This window comes from Muntiacus reevesi, chromosome 8 (genome assembly GCF_963930625.1).
Source record: "Muntiacus reevesi chromosome 8, mMunRee1.1, whole genome shotgun sequence".
NCBI lineage: Eukaryota > Metazoa > Chordata > Mammalia > Artiodactyla > Cervidae > Muntiacus > Muntiacus reevesi.
This window is the reverse complement of record NC_089256.1, coordinates 44,935,085-44,950,104: the sequence shown is the minus strand read 5'-3', so window position 1 is coordinate 44,950,104 and position 15,020 is coordinate 44,935,085. Positions and strand designations below refer to the sequence as shown.

General features: G+C 34.1%; 1 protein-coding gene across 5 annotated transcripts in view; it reads left to right on the top strand.

Annotated features, from left to right (window-relative positions):
- GOLGB1 (golgin B1) overlaps positions 1–15,020 on the top strand; it is a 75,379-nt gene that overhangs the window by 20,306 nt on the left and 40,053 nt on the right. The window contains exons 7-10 of one of the 5 annotated variants that reach the window (XM_065943440.1): positions 944–1,048; positions 2,156–2,269; positions 3,332–3,734; positions 4,784–4,899. In XM_065943440.1, the coding sequence (XP_065799512.1) occupies positions 944–1,048; positions 2,156–2,269; positions 3,332–3,734; positions 4,784–4,899 (738 nt within the window). Of the gene's footprint in view, positions 1–925; positions 1,049–2,155; positions 2,270–3,331; positions 3,735–4,783; positions 4,900–15,020 lie in introns of all 5 variants that reach the window. The other 4 variants (XM_065943439.1, XM_065943438.1, XM_065943441.1 and 1 more) reach the window with 4 other exon arrangements.

The window sequence follows — 15,020 nt, the reverse complement described above, 5'->3', positions numbered from 1 at the left end:
AAAAACAAATAAATAAAAGACACAGTAGAGAAAAAAAACGTATCATGAAGATTTTTTTTCTCCTGCCTTAGAAGGAGAGCCAAGTTTGGTTCAAAGTGTCACAGATCGAACAATCAACAGTAATTGAAGGACCGGTGCAAAATGGGCAAGTGAAGAGCTGGTTGGCCTGCTTAGCCACAGATCTTAAGGAAGTGAATAAGTGCATACACACACACACACACACACACACATACACACACACAACCTAAGAACGAAACAAAAACACTGATACCGAGCAACTCACAACAGTCAGTTTATTTCCATTTCATTCAGTCACAAATGAGGTTGATCTAAAATCCTGCAAGTAATGACACTTGAAAATAGCTGTCTGGAGAGGCAGTGTGGATTGAATGGAAATATACCAAGTTCTTTGGTAGAAGCAATTCTCTGAAAATAAGACCTGAAAGAAAAGTTTGTATTTCCAGTTGTAGAGAATCTTGAGTAGAAGATAACATTATTTTGAGGTTTATAGGGCACGAGAATTTCATTGAAAGTTTTTGACCATGAGTGTGATATTCAATGAATTATCTAGAGCCTAACAGGAATCTAACTTTGTATGTTTAATATTCCAACCTCCTTAGATCTTTTAAAAATGTACCTCTTGTATATTTAAACCCTGTATTAACCATGCAAATACAGTTTTTATTCAAAATTTATATTTAAGCTGACTTCTGAATCTAATGACAGGCTTTCTCTCACATTTTGAAGTTACCATCAGGCCTAGCTCTTTTCCAAAAATCTCATCCTTGACATTCAAAATTTAATCTGAAATATCTATTGTCTTATCAGTTCTCAGTGTCTGTGTTTGGAGAACAGTCTGTGAGTTTTGTTTGTGTGATAATTCTGGGAGTGTAACTTGCATAGTTTCTCTGGTGTGTGTCTTCAGTTGAGTTCCATGCAGCAGGTGGTCCGAGAGAAAGATGCCCGCTTTGAGACACAAGTTCGTCTTCATGAAGATGAGCTTCTTCAGTTAGTAACCCAGGCAGATGTGGAAACAGAGATGCAACAGGTGTGTTGCTAAAACCTAGTAGAATGTTGTTTTGGTTAACATTTAATTAAGTTATCACAGCCACTTTTCCATCCTTGCCCACTGCTCTTAACTTGGTGTGGGTTTGTTCATTAATTGCCTTCTTTTTGGTGCTCTTCTCTTCTGTTGCATATTAATTATTTATATTTCTTTACCTTTTCTCTTACCCCTCTAATGAGATTGTCAGTACTCAAAAGCTGAGTTTAATTGGCAAATGTGTGTGGTAGTCAGAAATTGGTTTCTCTTCCGTTTGCTTATTGTAGCTACCTTTGTACGTTAGAAACCTGATGCAAAGCTTCAAATCAATGAAGTCAGTTTTAAACTTTAGAAAATTTAAAGAAAACAAAGGAGTGATTTTGAAACCATAAAGCCTTTTATTAAATCATTCTTTTAAAAAAAATCATTGAGTAATTTTTGAAAATTGACTTCATTGTTTTTAAGTTTGTCACCTACTAACTCAAAAGTATTTGTTTCTGTTTAATGTGTAAGGCAGTGTGGTACTCAGAGGCACTCCAGTGGTATTTTTCATGGTTGATCCACCTAATTGATTTTGAGTGAAAACTTCTTCCATGTTCTAGACAATCCTTCAGAATACATCACTAAATAAAGTTTCAGAATACAGCACTTTTTAAAGTTGATTATTAATTATACATGTATTATTGACTTATTCATTCAACAAATGTTTATCAAGTGCATGTCCCATGCATGAAACCAAAAGAGAAATGGTTCTTGCCTGTAGAGAATGTTCTCATAGGTGAGTAGGATATATGTGTACCTACATTATTTAGGTACAGGAGATTGACTATATAATTTTAAAAGTGGATATGTGTAATAAATATCTAATTATTAAAAAGGCTCCCTAATTCAGGGACTTGGCTTGTGTCAGTTTGGTTGTTGTTAGTGCTCTGGAGAAGATATTTTGGAGATTCTTTGTTGCTGCTGGTTGAGGAGAGTGGCAATGTCTGACTCTTGAACTTGTCATCCCTAACATTCAGAAATCTTAGGATACAAGTCTACCTGACGTTTTGAAAGTGATCAGGTAATGATGCTCACGTGTTAGCACACTGTGTCTGAATGTTTCCTTCTCAGAAATTAAGGGTGCTGCAGAGGAAGCTTGAGGAGCATGAAGAAGCCTTGCTGGGCCGCACTCAGGTTGTGGACCTGCTGCAGCAGGAGCTGACCGCTGCTGAACAGAGAAACCAGGTACTGCCCTGTGATCTCTGCTGCCTGCCTCAGGAGCATTCATTTCCAGTTTAGTTCGCCAGGGAGCAGGCATAAAATCCTATTAGAAGCCTTCAGAGAACTGATGCCATTTATTCATTCTATCAACAAATTCCCTGTACTTAAGTGGTTGTGATACTATGATGAGCAAAATGTATACAGTTTTTTCCCTCATGAAACTTATATTTCAAATCTTTTATTGTTGCTCTTTTCCTTTGTGATTTTAGGTCTAGGATCCTAGTTTCTTTAGAATGTGTTATTTTCCTCTAAAAGTCCTTATTCTGTGCTTGTTCATCTGGGTCCTGCATGCTGCTGGAGAAAGTCGTCATCTTTCTTCTTTTCAACTCTCCTTGAGAACAACTGTCTTTCTTGCATAGAAACATATTCTCGTATCTCCAGTCCTAACAAACCCTGACCCTGAGTCCCCTCCCTGGCGGTCATCACACAGTCAGGTTCAAAACCCAGTTATGCTACCTACTAGATAGGTACTGTAGAAATATTTACATATGTGTGACTTTATGGTAAATTTCCCTTGTCTGTTTCTTTTAATACCTTGTAAGTATCTCTTTTGGCCTCTAATGTTTTGTATTATACTGATCTGTTTAAGTATGATGCTCCCACTAAACTGTAAGTTCCTTGAGGGCAGGGACTGGATCCATTTATTCATTCATTTATTCAGTATTTATTGAGTACCAGGTACTTAGTATGCCATATATTATGCTAGGTGCTGGAGAACAATAATGGTAAAACAGGCACAGTCCATTCACTTATTGAATTAATTTTGTATTGGGACACATGTAAATGAAAAAATAATGACACTATATATGTGTGTGTATACACACACACACACACACACACACACACACACACACACACACACAATTGTCAAAAGTACCAAGAAGCAAAAACAGAGGACCTTTATGCAATGGGAAGTTTGGTCCTGAGTGTCTTGGCCCAGGCTTCACCTAGAAAGGGCTCTTCATTATGCTTATTGAAATGCAAGAATGAATTTATGGTTCATGAGGCTTTTTTCTTTCTTCTTAGATTCTCTCTCAGCAATTGCAACAGATGGACGCTGAGCTGAGCACTTTAAGGAACACTATAGAAACAGAAAGACAGGAGTCCAAGGTTCTGATGGAAAAGATGGAACTAGAAGTGGCAGAGAGAAAACTATCTTTCCATAACCTGCAGGAAGAAATGCATCATCTTCTTGAACAGCTTGAACGAGCAGGTCAAGCCCAGGCTGAACTGCAGTCCCAGCACAGTGCTTTGGAGCAGAAGCACAGTGCAGAAATGGAAGAGAAGACCTCTCACATTTTGAGCCTTCAAAAATCTGAGCAAGAGCTGCACTCTGCCTGTGATGCCCTCAAGGATCAAAATTCAAAACTTCTCCAAGATAAAAATGAACAGGCAGCTCATTCAGCCCAGGTCATTCAGCAGCTGGAAGGTCAGTATCTGAGTGCTTTTGAAACCCACTTGTGTAGCACCTCAGTAGCTCCTACTGTAAAATTTCAGGTATCTCTTAATGACATCATTTGCTTGTTAAACCAATGGATCTATAGAAGGATTAAGAAAGGTGTCTCTTCTGAACCCTTTGTTCCTTTTCTCCCATCTCTAACTGAAGTTATAATCTGACTTAATATTATAATAATCATTATAGTACTAAAAACTATTGATAGTGATGTGTCAAATTTTAAAGTATGCTTTGTGAAGCATTACTGTGGTCTAAAGGGTTCATTAACTGAAATGAATAGGATTTGAATTAATTTGTGAAAAACTCAATCCAAATCTAGTTGCAAAGGTAGGGAGACTAAATTATATGGAGTCAGCCTTACTTCTAAAGATGGCTCTGAATGTTTTTCTTATAGGTAAAAATTTCTTTTTTAAGAAAATTTTTATCCTTTAAGGAAATTTAAGGAAAACTTATTTTTTAAATATGTTATTATTAAAGTATTAATAATACATGTCTCTGATTTAGTTTAATTCTGATAGATTGGCATACAGGAAAGATTTTAGAAAGCATTAAATTGAAGATCTCTGTTGAAGAAAGCTGAACATTAGCCAAAAAGCCTTGCAGGGCATTACATGGGGACAGTGTGTTACCTAAGCATGCTGTTCTCTTAACTGAACCATGCTGATGTTCGAAACTGTGTTCTAGAATCTCAGTAGGGTTTTTAATGCTTGTGTGGAGACTGAAGAAAATAAAAAACATGTAGGGCATTTTCAAGGGGGAAAGGAAAAATGACTTTTTAAAAGTATACCTAGGCCTGTCTTATTTTGCCTGTGAAGGAGGCTTACTGAGCTGTCCTTTGGTCCTTGAGAGTAATTAAACAGTTTATAAAAATGTTGGCACGTAAAATATGCTGGCATTATGTTTTAATTAAGATAATTGAACCAGAATAAACAGCATATGGTCTACCCCTAGAAGATAATAACTCATTAAGTTTTGGATGTAAGCCAAAGATCATTTCAGTCTACTTATTTTCTTTTCCATAGATCAACTCCATCAAAAATCCGAAGAAATTAACCGATTTCTAAATAAGCCACCATTGCTAAAACATGAAACAGCATCTCAGACTTGTTCGCCAGATGTTTCTCATGAGGGCACACAGGTAATTACGTGTGTACTTCTTAAGAATATGATCTGTTTATCTTTGCTGTATGTGTACTTGGGTGTTCTAATAGAATTTATTCTAGAAAGCAGTATAAGCCTTCTGTCTTTTCTGCCTGATAAAATTCTTTCTTTTTTTTTTTTTGAGGCAATACCATTTGAAAGGAATCCTGAAAAGTGTCCCAAAAATGAATAATGAGGAAAAAATAGATAGTGAACACCATGACCTCAGAAGATTTTCTAATTTTAAAATCTTAATATGTTGTATTAGAGATAAGTCATTAATTTTAATCTTATAATCAGTTTTCCCAGTCAGGAGTACAATTTTGCTTTTGGTAGGCTGAGATTTGATCAGGTTTTCAGTATACAATTTAGTCTAACCAAACTTAAGTCTATTGTAAAAGTCATAATGCTCACATTAGTCAGCTAATGGTAAAAAGTTTAATTGCCTATTAATTGGCCAATATAGTCTCTCTGCCTTCTATAAAAATTTCTGGAAAGCTATGTTTTAATTGCCAGAAGCTGCTTATTAAGCTTGAATATCAGAACAAGGAAAGTTAGTTTGATGACTTAGTTAGTGTCAAGCTGGGATAACTAGATTAATTCATCTCCATTATAAGATTATACCCTTCCAAACTGACAGATATATTGGTAAGCAGAGTACCACAGTCCCTGGTCAGTACTTTACACTGACAAAAATGTTTGTTTCCTGGTTTTTGCCATCTAGGCTTTCCAGTCTCTTCTATTCTCCCACTCTCAACTTTTTGCTCTTATGTTTTGTTAAGACATTTTTCAGCAACTCTAAAAAATTCTAAGAATTTTATAGTGAACACTTGCATACTACCACATAGATTTTATCAATACGTACTATATTTGCATTATTGTAAATCTATTTATTCATCTACCAATTCATCTGAATTTTTTATGTTTCACAGTAAGTTGTAGACATCAGTATATTTTTCTCTAAATATTTTAGCATGCATACCATTGAGTAGATTTTAATATTTATGTATGGTTCTTTTTCTTTGAAGCATGATTTACAAAACACAAAATGTACAGGTATTAAATGTGCCATTCATTGATTGGCATGATAAAATGATGTGCATTTTATCAAATGCATTACTCAAATCCCTATCAAGACATATCACCTTACACAGTACCCTTTTGCAGTCAACCCCATTACTGTCCTCCAGAGATGAACCAATGTTCTATTTTTTCACCTTAGATTAATTTTCCATGTTTTATAGCCTATTAATGTAATCATATATTTGTATTCTTTTGTATAAAACTTCTTCCACTCATCATATTTTGAGATTCATTTATGTTATTGCATATATCATAATTGATTGTTTGCTGAGAAGTATTTCATTTTATGAATGTACTGCATTTTCCTTTTGCATGATTGTGCTATAATTTCCTTTTGATAGATACTTGGGTTTTTTATGTTTTGGATGTTATGAATTAAGCTACTGTGGACATTCTTGTACAAGTATTTGTGTGGACATATGTTTTTGGTTTGTTTTTTTTTTTGGACACATGTTTTCATTCATCTTCGTCAAGTGCTAGTTGAGGAAACTCTGGGCCATAGAGTAAGAATGCATTTAGCTTTATAGGGAAATGCTGGATCTTTTGCCAAAATGATTTTAATATTTATGTGTGTGCTCAGTTGTGTCCGACTCTGCCATCCCATGGACTGTAGCCTGCTCAGCTAGGCTCTTCTGTCCATGGGATTTTTCCCAGCAAGAATGCTGGTGTGGTTTGCTGTTTCTTCTTCCAGGCGATCTTCCCAACCCAGGAATCGAACCCATGTCTCCTGTATTGGCAGGTGAATTCTTTACCACTGAGCCCTTTCTTGCCTAATATATATGAGAGTTCCAGTGGCTCTACATCTTCCCTAAGATTTTGTATTGTCAATTTAAAAATTTTAATCATTCTAATGGGTATGTATTGGTAGGTTGTTAGGATTTAAATTTGCTTTTCCCTGATGACAAATGAAATTGAACATGTTTTTCTGAGATCCTTGGACATTTGTATTTCTTGTTTTGGTGAAGTATCTTTTCAAGTTATTTCCTCATTTTGAAAGTTGAGTTTTTTTTACCTATTTGTCAAATTGTAGTAATTCTTTATGCACCCTAAATGCCAATTTATTATCAGGCATGTTTGGTGACTATTTTCTCCCATGCTGTGGCTTGCTTCTTGTTTTCTTCATGATGCCCTTTAATTAGCAGTCATTTGCAATTTTGATAAAGTCTGTTATTTATCAGTTTTCTGGTTATCATTTTCTGTGTCCTGTCTGTGACATCTTTGCTTAACTGCAAGTTATGAACATACTTACTTATATATGAACATACTCTCTTATATTTTCTTCCACAAGCCATATAGTTCTAGCTTTCAGAGTTAAGATTATGAACCTCAATAAATTTTTATATGTGGTGTAAGATAAAGAGTCAAGGTTTTATTTTTTTTCCTATATGGATATCCAGTTGTTTCAGCACCGTTTCTTAGAAATACTTTACTTTTCTTATTAGATTGCTTTGGTAACTTTGTTGAAAGCAAATTTATGAGCTATCTCTTCTATTGATCTGTCATTTCTTATGCCTGTATCAAATTGTTTTCATTACTGTAATTTTGAATCAAGTATTATAAATCCTCTGACTTTGTTCTTTTTAAGATTGCTTTGATTATTCCAGGTTCTTTACATTTCCAGAGAAATTGTACAGTTAACTTTCTCAAATTCTGTTTGAAAAAAAAACTGGATGGGATTTTGAATTAGCATTGTGTCGAATCTATAGATCAGTTTAGGGAGAATTGATATCTTAATACTACTGAAGTTTTCAATTCATGAGTATAGTATCTCTCTTCACTTACTAAGATTTTCTTTATTTTTTTAATTAAAATTTTATTTTTAATTATAGAATAATTACAATATTGTGATTGTTTTTGCCATACATCAACATTAATCAACAATAGGTATACATGTTCTCTCCCTTTTGTAGCCCTTTCCCACCTCTCTGCCCTTCCCACTCCTCCCTCTAGGTTTTCACAGAACACTGGCTTTGGGTTCCCTGCGTCATGCAGCAAACTCCCACTGGCTGCTTTACATATGGTGATGTGTATGTTTCAATGCTATTCTCTCAAATCATCCCACCCTTTCCTTCCTCCACTGTGTCCAAAAGTTTGTTCTAGATGTGTGTGTCTCCTTTGCTGCCCTACAAGTAGGCTTATCAGTCCTTCTAGATTCTACATATTTGCATTAATATACAATATTTGTCTTTTTCTTTAACTTACTGCACTTTTTATAATAGGCTCTAGGTTCATCCACCTCATTAGAACTGACTCAAATGTGTTCCTTTTTATAGCAGACTAATATTCCACTATGTATATGTACCACAACTTACTTATCCATTCATCTGTCTATGGGCATCTAGGTTGCTTTCATGTCCTAGCTGTTGTAAATAGTACTGCTGTGAACATAGGGATATGTGTCTTTTTCAGTTATGGTTTCCTCAGAATATAATCTTAGTCATAGGATTGCTGGGTCATCTGGTATTTTTATTCCTAGTTTTTTAAGGAATCTCCATACTGTTCTCCATAGTGGCTGTATCAATTTGCATTCCCACCAACAGTGTAAGTGGGTTCCCTTCTCTCCGCACTCTCTCCAGCATTTATTGTTTGTAGACTTTGATGATTGCCATTCTGACCACTGTGAGATGATACCTCATTGTAGTTTTGATTTGCATTTCTCTAATAGTGTTTGCTGTTGAGCATCTTTAATGTCTCTTAGCACTGGTTTGTAGTTTTGGTTGGAGGAGTTATGCATGTTTTAGAATTTATTCTGAAATAGTTTATATTTTTTAATGCTGTTGTAGATGGAATTTATTCTCTTTTCATTTTCCAATTGTTTGTTGCTTGTATGTAAGTATACAATTGAATTTTGCTTATGTGAACTTGATATTTATTGTATTAGTTCTGGACTCTTTGTAATTCCTTAGGATTTCCTACATAAACAGTCATGTCATCTGCAAATTAAGACAAGTTTGCTCCTTTCTAATCTTTATGCCTTTATTTCTTTTTCATTCAATGGCTAGGACATTCACAACATTGTTTAATCAAAGTGGTAATATTGGGCCTTCTGGCATTTTTCCTGATCTTAGGGGAAAGTATCCCATATCTTACCATTAGCTGTGCTGCTAGACTTAAGTCTTCCATGAATGTTCTTTATCAGATTGAGGATGTTCCCCTCAATTCCTAGTTTGGTAAGAATTGGTATTAGATTTTGCCAAATGACCACATAGATTTTCTTCTTTATTCTGTTAATGTGGTACAGTACTTTAATGGATAAACCTGACTTGGTCATAAAATAATACACTTTTTATTTACTGCTGACTTTGATTTAATACTATTTTGTGGAGCATTTTTCTTTGTGTACTTATAAAGGGTTTTAGCCCTGAAGGTTTTCCTCTGTTTTGCAGTGCTTTGTCAGATTTTGGTGTTAGAGTTAATATGGCATCAAAAACACAAGTTGGCAAGTGTTCCCTTCTATTTTCTGGGAGTTTTTGTAAAATTGGTATTATTTCTCAAGAGTTTGAAAGAATTAACCATTGAAACCATCTGGGTCTGGAGTTGACAATGAATTTCTTCTGCAGATATGAAACTAATAAGATTTTCTTTTTCATCTTGTACCAGTTGGATTTTTGTTTTGGTTTGTCCATTTCATTGAAGATGTCAAATTTTTGTTATAATAGTGGTTGTAATATTCTCTTTTTATCTTTTTAATGCTTGTATACCCTGTGTAGTGATACCCACCTCTACCCTATTACTGTTTTTTTTAGATTAAGATATAATTAACATATAACATTGTAGAAATTTAAGGTATCCAACTTGTTGATTTGATACCTGTATATCTTGCAACAGAGTTACTACCATAGCATTGGTGAATACCTCCACCATGATACATAATTATCAGTTCTTTTCTGTCCTGAGAACATTTAAGATCTTATCTCTTAGCAACTTTGAAATGTATAATACATTATTGTTCATTATAATCACAATGCTGGGTATTAGATCTTCAAAACTTGTTCATCTTCTAACTGCAAATTTCTACTGTCTGATTTGTGCTTCATTTTCTTGATCAGACTAAACTAGAAATTGACTTTTTAAAAAAATATTTTCAAAGAACTAACTTTTACCTTGTTAATTTTCTTTGTTTTCACTTTCACTGTTTTTTGATCCTTGGTATTTCTTTCTGTTTATTTGGTTTTACTTTTCTTTTTCTACCTTCTTAAGGTATAACTTTATATCAAACACTTCAGATCTTTTCTCATTTAAACATTTAAAGTATACAGTTCCCTTTTAAGCACATGCTTTGATATGTTGTGTTTTTATTGTTCAGTTTTCGAAGCATTTTCTAATTCTTCTTGTGATTTCATCTTTGATCATGGATTATTTAGAAGTGTGTTGTTTAATTATCCAGATATTTGGTTTTATTTATAGATATCTTATTGTTATTATTATTGATTTCTAATTTAATTTCATTATGATCAGATAACATGTTCTATATTATTTCAGTTCTTTGAAATTTATAGAGACTTGTTTTATGACACAGCACATGGTCTGTCTCGGTGAATATAGTTTGTGTGTGTGCCAAGTCACTTCAGTTGTGTCTGATTCTTTGTGATTCCATGGACTGCAGCCTGCCAGGCTCCTCTGTTCATGGGATTTTCCAGGCAAGAACACTGGAGTGGCTTGTCATTTCTTTCTCCTGGGGATCTTCTCAACCCAAAGATTGATGCTGAGTCTCCTGCATTGCAGGCAAATTCTTTACCATCTGAGCTACCAGGGAAGCTATACAATATAATATTGTATAAACATCACTTAAATCATAGTATTATTTAGGTTATCTTTGTTTTGACTGATTTTAGTCTAGTTGTTAAAACTAGACTAATTTTTTTAACAGTTGACAAAATTTAATATCTGTTCATAATAAGTTCTTAACAAATTAAACATAGACAAATGTATCTCAATGTAATAAGGGCCATATATGACAAGTCCAGAGCTAACAATCAGGTTCAATGGTGAAAGGTTGAAAGATTTTCTCCTTATATCGGGAACAAGACAAAGGTGCCTACTCTTACTACTATTCTTCAACATAGTAATTCAGCATAGTTAAGGAAGTCCTTGAAAGATCTGGAATGGCCAAGCATTCCAGAGAAAGAACAAAGAAGGAGGTGTCAAATTCTGGATTTCATGAAGGAGCATCAAATTCTAGATTTCTTTTCAATTCTGAGTTTCAGAGATTAGGGGAGGGAATGAATGATGGAGACGGCTATTTTCTCTGCAAAGTCTGGAGCCTTCTATGGGGAAAACTATCTGGAGGCTTTTTCAACTCAATTCTGGAGCCAGGAGTAGGATGACTTGAGTTGGCTGACAAAGTCACATGCCCTTGTCTTGTGGCTTGGCTGGTATTTTGATTTCTATTTCTTGATTGGAATGATTCTATTTCTTCAGAAGAAATGGTTATTTCTTCTTCTAAACAGAAGGTTATGAGATTCCTCAAGTTCGAGAGGTCAGAAATCCAAAATCAATTTCACTGGCCAGAAATCACAATGTCCGTTGGGCTGCAAAGGAGGCTTTAGGAAAGAATTAATTTACTCACTTTTTCCAATGACTAGAGCTGTATTTCTTACACCCCTTGGTTCCTGGTTGTTCTTCCATCTTTAATACTAGAAGTCTAACATCTCATCTCAGTCATCAGGTTACCTTCCAACCCTCTCATCCTCAGCATATAATATATAGTTAAGTTTTGCTTTTTAACTTCTTCCCATAAGCTTTGCTTTGTCATTGGAGTGTTGAGTTGATTCATGATAATTATTGACATGAATGATTTGTCTTTCATTTATGCATTCTTGGGGTTTTCTTCCTTCTGTTTTCTATTCCTGTCTTCTTCTATTTGATAATTTAAAGTTTTTTGAATTTTATTTTTACTTATATATTGACTTACTTTCCTTTTAAATAGCTGTATTTTAGGTATAATTGACATACGATAATCTGCATACTTTTAAAGTGTACAATTTAATAAGTTTTGATGTATGCATGAAGCCATCACCACAATCAAGAAAATGAACATATTCATCACCCCCAAAGTTTCTTATGATCCCTTTTAATTTTTCTCTCACATCTCCCCCCAATCAAGCAACCACTAATCATCTTTCTGTCATTATAGTTTGTATTTTTTAGAATTTTTAATAAATTTCATGTGTTTTTTTTCCCCTGACTTCTCTCACTCAGCATACTTATTCTGGTATTTATCCTATTATATACAGCTAGAGTTCATTCCTTTGTATTATTGAGAATGTTGTACATATCACAGTTTGGTTATCTGTTTACTTGTTGATGGGCAGATTTGGATTATTGACAGTTTTGGACTGTTACAAACAAAGCTTCTGTGGATATTCTTTTAAAAATCTTTGTTTGGACCTGTGCTTTCTTTACTCTCACTAAATACCTAGAAGAGACGTATCTGTATCATATAGGTGATTTTAAGACAGACATTGCCAGACAGTTTTCCAAAGTGGTATTACCATTTTCTGTTCCCATCAGCAGTGTATGAGAGTTCTGGGGATAAATCTCATCTGGTAGTTATGTATTATCCTTATACTTTCTTGGATTCAGTTGCTAAAATTTTGCTTTAAAGTTTTACATCTGTGTTATGATGAATACTTGTCTGTCTGTAATTTTCTGTAATATCTTTTCCTGGGTTTGCTCTATGTGTAAGCCTGGCCTTCTAGAATAAATTGGGGAGTATTCTTTCCTTTTCACTTCTTTGGAATGATTTTGTATAGACTTGGTATTATTTTTTCCTTAAATGTTTTGTGAAAATTCATCAGTGAAGCTGTCTAGTCTTGAAGTTTTCTTTGTGGAAGCATTTGTCTGTATAGATTCTGTTTGTTTCATAACTATTTGGCTATTTAGGTTATCTATTTGTTCTGGAGTGAGCTTTGGTATTTTAATATCTTTTAGGAGATTTGTCCATATAAAGTGTCAAATTTATAGGCAAAAAGTTATTCATAATAGTCTAATTATTCTTTTAACATACATAGAATCTGTAGTGACATTACCTCTTCCATTTCTGATGCTGGTAATTTGTGTTTTCTTTCTTATGCAGGTAAGAGTTCCAGAGATTTATTAATTTTTAGTAATCTCAAAACCAGCTTTGACTTCATTGATTCTGTCTTGTTCTATATTTTCTATTTTATTGATTTCTGCTTTGATTTTCATTATTTCCTTTCTAACACTTTAGACTTGATTTCCTCATTTCTTAGCTTCTTAGCTTCTTAAGGTGAAAGCCAAGACCATTACTTTGAGACCTTTCTTAATTCTAATATAGGCATTTTGCATTTAAAATTCCCCCCTGAAATCTACTTTAGTAGCATCCCACAAATTTGGTTGTATTTTCATTTTCACTCAGTTAAAGCTACTGATTTTCCTTTTAATTTCTTCTTTGCCCCCTGGGTTACTTAGTTTCTAAATACTTGGAGGTGATACATCTAGAGGTCTTTCTGTTATTGATTTTTATTTTAATTCTATTGTGATCAGAGCACATGCTTTATATGACTTGACTCTTAGAATTGATTGAGACGTGTTTTATGTCCCAGAATATTGTTTATTTTGTTTGATGTTGCATATGTACTTGAAAATAGCCTGCTTTTGTTGGATGGAATGTTTTATAAATGTCAATCATGTAAAGTTAGTCAATAGTGTTATTCAAGTGTACTATCTCTTTGCTGCTTCTCTGCCTGTTTGTTCTCTCAGTTATTGAAAGGAGTATTGAAATCTCATAGTTGTGGATGTATTTACAGTTCTCTCAGTTTTTGCATCGTATATTTTCAAGATGTGTTATTGGGGGCTTAAACATTTAGCATGTTTATGTCTTCTTGATTATCAAGTGACCCATAGATAGTATGAAATGATCTTTATCCTTGGTAACATTCTTTGCTGTGAAATGTACTTTTGTCTGATATTAATATAGTTATTCTACTTTTTTGAGTAATATTAGCATGGTGTTATCTTTTTTCACTCTTTAACTTATTTTGTCTTTATATTTAAAGTTTATATGAAGTGTAGAGTTTGAATCTACTTCTTATCCAATTTGTCAATCTCTGCCCTTTACTTGGAGTGTTCAGATCATTTTCATTATCGTTGCCATTGACACCGTTTTAAGTCTCTCACCTTGCTATTTGTTTTCCATTTTTCCAACTTTTTGCCTTTTACATTTTTACTTTTTCTTCCTTTAAAAAAATTGATTGAATGTTTTTTACGATTCTGTTTTTCTCACTTTCCAGCTTATTAGCTATAATTCTTTATTTTGTTACAATAGTGACTGCATTAGGGATTATGCTGCTGTTGCTTAGTCACTTTAGTCATGTCCAGCTGTTTGCGACCCTATAGTCTGTAGCCCTCCAGGCTCTTCTGTCTATGGGATTCTCTAGGCAAGAGTACTAGAGTGGATTGCTATGACCTCCTCCAGGGGTTCTTCCCAACCCAAGGATCGAACCCACATCTCATGTCTACCTGCATTGGCAGGCAGGTTCTTTATAACCTGGGAAGCCCATTAGGGATTATAGTTGCGTTTTAGTCCGTTAACCTGCATATAATATTGTGCTGTTTCATGTGTAGAATAAAAACCTTACAATTGTATACTTGTATTTCTTTATTCTTGGGACTTAGTTATTATTTTACTTATACATATGTTATAAACAAAAAACACAAAAATATAACATGTTACAAACAAAACTTTTTTTAATTTTTATTTAGTCAGTTACATTTCAGGAGATTCAAATGATAAGAAAATAAATCTTAGTTACCATTGCAGTTTCCATTTTTGGTGCTTTTCTTTAGGTTAGATCCAGAATTGGCAGTCTCTGTAAAGAGTCAAATGATAAATATCTTAGGCCATAACTTTATTTGCAAAAACAGGTAGAAGGCTCTAAACTTTGCCAAACTCTGGTGTAGTTTCTATTTCCATCTTGTGTCATTTTCCTTCTTCCCAAAGGACTTTCTTTAATGTGTGTGTGTACTCTCTTGAGCACACAAGTCTGCTGGTAAGGGGTTCTTATAGCTCTT